The 8,033-nt window shown below is 33.2% G+C and overlaps 1 protein-coding gene across 1 annotated transcript; it reads right to left on the bottom strand.

The window, feature by feature from the left end:
• Window positions 1–6,294: 6,294 nt before the first annotated feature.
• LOC132758655 (serrate RNA effector molecule homolog) lies at window positions 6,295–7,710 on the bottom strand. Its single transcript, XM_060750348.1, has one exon. The coding sequence runs from the start codon at window positions 7,708–7,710 to the stop codon at window positions 6,295–6,297; it is 1,416 nt and encodes a 471-aa protein (XP_060606331.1).
• Between the last annotated feature and the right edge of the window lie 323 nt (window positions 7,711–8,033).

Below are 8,033 nucleotides of genomic sequence, written 5' to 3' on the forward strand. Positions count from 1 at the left end.
AAAAGTTATTTGAAATTAAGCCATGTTAGTGTCATGTGACTGTACAGAAGAACATTAGTGTTAGGTGTTTGTTTTTATTAACTCGAAATTTCGAGTTACTAACTCGAAATTTCGACTTACTTATCTCGAAATTTCGACTTACTAACTCGAAATTTCGACTTAATAACTCGAAATTACGGCTTATTAACATTACTAGAATGGCCAAAGTTATGAGTTACCAAGAGTTCAGATAACATAAGATATAGTAGGGAGTGCGGTTGAACGATGGAGATGGAGAAACGGGTGCCTTGACAAACTTATATCTTATATACCGGGTATCTTATATTATCTGAACTCTTGGTAACTAATAACTTTGGCCATTCTAGTAATGTTAGTAAGTCGAAATTTCGAGATAAGTAACTCGAAATTTCGAGTTAACAAAAACATACACCTGGCACTAATGCTATTCCGTACATGTGTCATGTCGTTTTCTCTAAAAATGTCTCTTCGCGCATTTAATTTGAGGTGTTATAGTCCTGGTTCTAAAGGCACGGTTTTTTCTGCCAAACGCTTGATCAATGACCCGGTGGAATAAAGGGATTACTCTTCTTTGTGTGTGCATGTATTTATGCACGTGCACCAGCGTGTGCGTGCGTGTATTATATAGATTAAATAATGAACTGAAATAAAACCATATTGAAAATTATAACCCTGGTGTCGTTTGGTGAAAGGTTAGGAAGTGGTTCAAAGGTATTCAATTCCATATGAAATCTGGTATGGCAACAAACAAGAATAATAGGAAGAAACTTAAATTTCTTTTTACCTAAAACGACATGAGTTAAAGCGTTGATATTTTGCACAAGACTTTGTCTGGTAGACCTCTAACGTGTCTTGTGGACCTCTACCAAGATTGTTGAAATTTTGTCCCACCACGATGGTCTTGTGTTTTCTTTAAAAATATATTTTACAGTTAAAATTAAAATGCGTGATACTAAGATTCTCTTCTTTGAAACCATAAGGGCTAGAGCTTAGATGTTTTGCATAAAACATTGTCTAGTAGACCTCCAACAAGGATGCACATAAAATAACATTGGGATTAAAGATATTTAGTAAAATGTTTAAAAATCTTTTCCCCCAAACCTAAAATGGGTAGAGTCAAGTAATTAGGCAAGTACCATTGTCTACTCTAATGAACTGATACCAAAATGTTCCGATTTTATCCCTTCGGCCAAAATAGACATTTTCTCACGGGTTATACGTTTCTCCTATATTTACGAACGTATAGTAAAAGTTTAAAATCTTCTCATGCAAAACTACAAGAGCTAGAACTTAGATATTTGGCATAGATTATTGTCAAATAAACCTCTGATAAGGTTGTTCAAATTATTGCCCAAGGGTCAGAAATTGTCTTGCACTTGCACTTATTAGTGTTCCTTTATAAACAGTCTTTTAGTAGTATTTTTATACTAAATCAATTACAATGAAGCATTTTCGAGTGGTCCTCTATTAAGGCTGTCAACAAATTGCTCTCATGTCAAAATTGGACCAATCCAGCAAGGAAGGAGATATTTGGATTTTTATATGTTTAATTCAAAATATTCTTTTATGCCATTGGTGGGATTAGCGTTTATGCAAGGTTCAACAATAGGATAAAACTGTAAATTTCTCTTGTGCTTACAAGTGTCCCAAAATTGTTTAAAATAGATACTGTTAATAATTTAAAAGTTATTTTGAAAAGTGAAATGACCAAGATTAAATTAAACTAATTAAAGAATATGCGAGGCTGAAGGTTTGTCTTGAATTAAATAAAGATCATTTGCAAATAAAATTTGTATAATGATCGCTAACAAATATCATCAAATGAACACTGCCTGTTCTCTTTCCTACCAATAAAGTCAGAAGCAAGAGTACATCCTTAGTATGTGAATTATATAAGAATTCATTTTAAATGTGTGACCTTATGTTTTTATTAGTTGCTGGTAGGTTGATCATTCATTTGAACAGTAGAAACGGATTATTATGAAAGATAATGCGAGAATAACAGTCTAACATTGTTAATATAAAATGTTATATGCCTTCAAGCAACTGCGATTATTGGCATTTAAAATGATTATGTCATGCTGCATTCTTACCATGTACAGAGAAGTTTTGTGCGCTTTCTTTCAACTCATTATATCAGTTTTATCATAAATTCTTTGCCCATTTTTAAATATTCCAACGAGTTTTGGACATTATGATGATTTTTTATTGTTAACCTCTTTAAAAGGCAAATTATGCCTCAGTAGCCTTTTTCACAAAATAGTTTACGACAAACTCCTATTACGATACATCTTTTCACAAAATATCTAAAGACAAGAAACATCTCAATGCGACGAAACCAGGTTTTCAACATTAACAATTCAAAAGAGCTTTGTCAACAAGTGCAATGTCGCATACTTTGAGCATTTTTTAATTGAAATATTTATGTAGAATTATGGACTTTTTAATTTTCTGCATATATAATACACAGATGAACATTAATTTGTATCTTTCATAGTTCTACAGAATTGGTCTGAAATGGTAATTGTATGTAATTAGATGCACATTATTAGAAACAAAAAACTTAGGTACAAAATGTTTGTCATTGTTAAGGAACTATTACGGTGATATTATATTATGTATGACGAAGGTATGTATAAGTTTTCATTCTTAAAGAATAGCTTGAATAGTAGACCTGTACACAGACAAGTATTTCTGTATGAATTGAATATGTGGAAAAAGGGTCATAACTCTGTAAATTCTGTTTAAATTGTAAAACAACAACACTTTGGGCCAAAATACTATAAGGCCAGAACACTTTATGAAAGAATAATATGGAAAAAAGTTTCACACAGTTTATTACATGAAAAGTTCGATCTTGATACACACGATAGCACATATTTCTTTCTTTCATGTAAAAATCAACGCAAAATAGTGTTTTTTGATAAATTTGAGATGTCCCGTCGTTGCCATGATAACAGGAAATTTAAAGGCCATGGTCCAGTCAACATTTGTGTTTAGTTTTTAAAGTATTTGAATTTTGGAAAAAAAAATCTTTTTCCCTTTGTTTCCCGAGCAATTTTAAAAACCCTTTAAACAGGAGGTTTTCCAAAAAGGAAAAAAAGCCATTTTTTAAAAAGGGGAATAAAATATGGAAATTTAAATAAGGTTTTAAATGTACTGAAAAATAAATTTTTTAAAAAAATTTTGAAGTGATTTTTAAAATTAATAAATGTTAAAAAAAGAGTTATTATCTTGTCGAATCTTAGAGACTTAGCGTTTTCATTGTAAAAAATAGATTTTTCAAAAAAAACAAAAAACTTAACAGCAGTAGAAATCCTTTAAACCCTAAACTCGAAAACTTTTTTAAAAATTAATTGTGTTAAATTTTTTTCAAAAAAAACAATGAAAAGTTCGAAACTGGGTACACACGGGGTAGAAAATTTTTTTTTCATTTTAATTTGGAAAAAATTTACGGAGAACGTGAATGCCACATTATTGTATTCTTTTTACCCTAAATCTCCAAAATTAGCAAACTAAATACTAGTGATGTGTTGGATTTATAAATTCACCTAGGCTGAATCCTTAAAAGTCCGTCGTCCGTCCACATTTACTTTGTTAACACTCTTGTGGTCAAACTTTTGCCTCGATTGTCATCAGTCTTGGACAGGTTGTTTCAAATTGACTAAGTCATTGCTTAAATGAATTCAAACATGTGTCATCTCTGATGAAAAACTGGGTCAAAGGAGTTAAGAAAGAAAAAAAATGTTTAAGACTCTATAGGCTACCGATCCGGTCCAGATAATGTACTGGACATTAATCAGGAAGATAATTTTGATGACTTATAGGGATTTTAAGGTCAGGCTGGAATATGGGTCATCTATGATAAAAAACTTGGTTACATAGCCAAAATATGGGAAAACCTTGTTCACATACTAGCAACTATTGTTTCAGTCAATATTTCATGACAATCGTTCAGAAAGATTGTAATGATGATCATAAGGTCATGTTTGAATATGGATTACCTTGGTTTAAAAACTAGGTAAAACATACCAAATATGTAAACTATTGTAAACACTCAAGAGGCTATTGTATTGACCCAAATGTTACATGGGGTCAAAAATTAGGTACACACAGCCCCAATGTGGAAAAACCTTGTTAAAACTTTCAAGGATATTGTTTCAGTACAAATATCCTGACAAATGTTATGCAATCGGAACAACCTCGGTTATTATGTATAACAACCTGGGACTGAATACGAATTGTAAGTAGGTCTACAATGTTGTTTTTGATGTAAACAAAAACAAAGGGAGTGATGTTTGATTATGTATAACAAATGTATAAAGTTGACATCCAAGGGTAAATAAAGTCTATTTCGTTAAAATTATAATTGAAAATATGTCTGACATTCATAATAATTTAAAAACGCCGACTGATGTCTATTTAAACCAAATCCGAATTAACGTCAACAGGTAGACATATTCACCGTGATATCCAGTAACGGCGGTTTGTGAAAATAACGCAAAATTCGTGCAAAAGGTAAGGCAGAATAAATGGCAGATACCTGACAGGATTTCCAATGCTGTAAGTAAACTGGCCAATATATGTTTTATTTAACCAAACTGAAAAAAGGAATTACCGCCTACGGCTGCAAAGAAATTATTCTTTATCCCTCATCAATATTATTTCCCCGAAATTACTTACTTTTCAAGATCATTCGTGAAAATGATGTTGTTGCGTACCGCTGTCTCTTGTATGTATTTTATTCTACTAGCATGTATTCGCTAACTCAGAAGAATAGCTCGTCTTGGTATAGAGCTTCTGTATTATATATATATATGACGGAGCTCGGACGGACACCAAGCGATCACAAAAATTCCTAAGATTGGGCTATCAGAGGATGACTCCGCATCAGTTTATTGTAATTTATTTTTGGATGATATATAAAGGGTCTTTAATATAAAACTTCTCAAGTAACAACCAAGACAATTTCAAGTCAACGATGTTTATTTACGGACTCACCGCAATGAACTATATTTTATTCAATCTTGAACAAATGTTGTATAATTATATTGAACAAAGTCTGCTACTTGTATAGTATTAACAACAATCTATATAATTTATATATATCGGGAATTTATATTACTTCGGTAAAATGATGTATATCTCTACCAGTGACGGCTGTTAAAATAATATATCAATTAATATTTCAAATATCGACTTTACCGAAACAACTTTATAAATATAGATCTGTGTGCGTACGTTGTGAGGTGTCGGCAACTTAATACAATAAAATTAACAATAAAAAATATTACTTTAATGGAAATTTCATCTTTAATATACTATACTGTACTAATGTACTCTTTGCAAAATAAATTTATAACAACTGTTTAAACTTACAAAGAACTCTGAAGTTTCTATGCTTAACTTTATGCAACAAATACTCTTTTAGAACAAAAATTATTACTTTAATCTTTATAAATAATGCATAAGTATTTAAGAAAATATGCTATCAAAATTACCAAAGATATAACTTGTAAATAATATCTTAATAGTATCTGAATGAGCTTCTGCTACGAATGTTTTGATCTGAGCGGAGTGACTTCCGACAGGAAAACTGCGCTTTTATAGTCAAGATTCCTACACTGTCCCACACTGTGGGAAACTTTAAGAAAAGTGTAGGAAAGGCTCCTAAAGGATTTCCTACAGATCCAACACCTCCCACAACTTACATTAAAGATAAAAATACAACATAGAACAATATATTTAAACACATATTACATTAAGCTAATAATTATTGGAATTAATAAAAACATGAAACAAGTGAAATACCGTTATTATGTGTAGAGATATGAAATTTTAGAATTAATAAATTAAATATAACCCCACTTTGTACCCCACAGGTAAAGAAAAGTTTTGCACAAGATGATGATGTCATAAATCAACTAATGTGTGACGTCATATTTGTAAGCAAACAAAATGGCGGAATATCAATACAATGGTTACAAGTTAGAATGTTCTTCTTTGAATAGAGGAATAATTAATAAATCTAACGGTAAAATTACTCGTGAATTATAAAGTTAATGTATCTCTTTGACTTTATGATAAACTTTGAACTTAATTAAAAGAGTTTTTATTAATAACTACACTGTTTATTTAAAACAACAGTTCATAAAAATGGGTGGGGAGTGGCACATCACATTACCTCCGCCTCAGAGAGGCAAAGTTCCAACTGCCTCAAGTCAATACATCAGGAATAAAAATGACACGTTTAAGTATCCCCTAGTTCAAAGTTTCTCAATATTTCTTATTGTACGGCATCCACTCTCTGCGCCTATTCCAACCACCGTAGTATCTCGAGTTGTTGTGGTGACCCTTTACGTTAAAGTGTTGGCGTCTACCGACTTCTCTGTTCTCCCCTCTGTTTTCCTTTTCCTCGTTTCTCTTATCCTTTATATTACTCTGTTCTTTCGACACTACTCCTTTCCTCTCTCCTAGACTCCTTTTATCATTTTTTTCACCATTTCCTTCCTTACTCTTTTTAACTCCTGTAACACTCTTTTCTCCTACATCACTCTTTACCTCCTTTCCATCTCTACTATCTTTCTCTTTCTTCAGTTCGGCAACTTCTTTTCTAAGTTCATCAACTGTTCTTTGTAATTTGTTTATCATTTCGGCGTTGGATATAATTTGACTACCAATGATGTTCCCTGTTCTCTTTACCATGTCGCACATTATCTTGCAGAACTTGTTTTCTCTTTTTTCCCTCTCGTCTTCACTTGATGATGACTCATCACTAGATGATGAGCTAGATGATGACGAGCTTACCGATCTGCTTCGTTTTAAAGAATGTCTTACTCTCTCTCTTGATCTCGGCTTACTCACTATGTTGGATTCTTCTGCATTCTGTTCCTCTAATTCTTCTCTACGCACTTCAGAACTTCTCTCTATATCACCAAGTACTACTTCATTATCAATAATCTCATTCCTATTACTATCATCTGCTTCATTCTCAACTTTTTCAACTACTTCTACATCTCTTCTTCTAACTATCCTCAGATCTAATGCCTGCTCTTCGTTCGTTTCAACTCCTACGACTGCCTCCACCACCTCATCTTTCTTCTCCTCCATCTTCCTGCTTACCGTTAAATCAAGCGCTCTTGTTGCTACCCACGTATCATTATCATCATTAACCACGGGTACCTCTCCCAACAAACCCTCCACTGCTCTCTCTGTCTCATTCTCTAAAATTTGAATTTCTGGTGAAGCGACTATATCTGCCTCTTGCATGGCTATTTCCAATATATTATCTTTATTCCTAGGGAACTCTTTCTTCACCCACCAGTTCATACTTTCATCCTTAGACAACATTTCTATGTCTTTCTCCGATACAATGTAGGGGTTCATAGATGATACAAGGAACGGTCTAGAATGTTTTACGCCTTTCTCTATCATAACATTCCTATGCCTAGCATAACTATCGACGTGTGCCAACAAACCATCCCGAGTTCGACTTCTGAACAGACAAAGCCTACACCAGTGCGGCTGCTCATCATTAGAGACATGATACTTGTACACGTGGTCTTCCAAACGCTGCTTGGTGTTGATCTCAGTCTTCCCTTTCTTCTGGCAATGTCTGCATCTATATGCTCTACCTCTATGACTTGCTTTCTCCAGAATACTGCAAAAATAATGGCAATGGTAAGCAAACATTTATAATACGTTGCCATTAAAGTCACCGACACCTCTTTCGCGTGAAATGTTGTTTTCTATTGTATTGCGGATCAATGATCATACATGTATATAAACTTCGCATAATTGACATCTCAAAACGGCTTCTAATTCGACATTTGCTTTGGAAGATAGAAGGTTTTTATGCCCCCGGGCATATAGTGATTGAACCGTCCGTCCGTCCGTCTGTCCGAACGAGGTTAACCTAGAACGGCAAGTTGGATTTTTCTTAAGTTCTACCTGTACCAATGGCTTCTAAGTTTACACACTTACTAATCAATGCAAAGTACATGATCTGGGTAAGT

The sequence above is a fragment of the Ruditapes philippinarum genome, unplaced genomic scaffold (assembly GCF_026571515.1).
Source record: "Ruditapes philippinarum isolate M1 unplaced genomic scaffold, ASM2657151v2 ctg6118_1_1_1_1, whole genome shotgun sequence".
NCBI lineage: Eukaryota > Metazoa > Mollusca > Bivalvia > Venerida > Veneridae > Ruditapes > Ruditapes philippinarum.

Coding starts and splice junctions, on each gene's coding strand:
- LOC132758655 (XM_060750348.1), bottom strand. CDS start 7,710: ATGTTTGCTTACCATTGCCATTATTTTTGCAGTATTCTGGAGAAAGCA.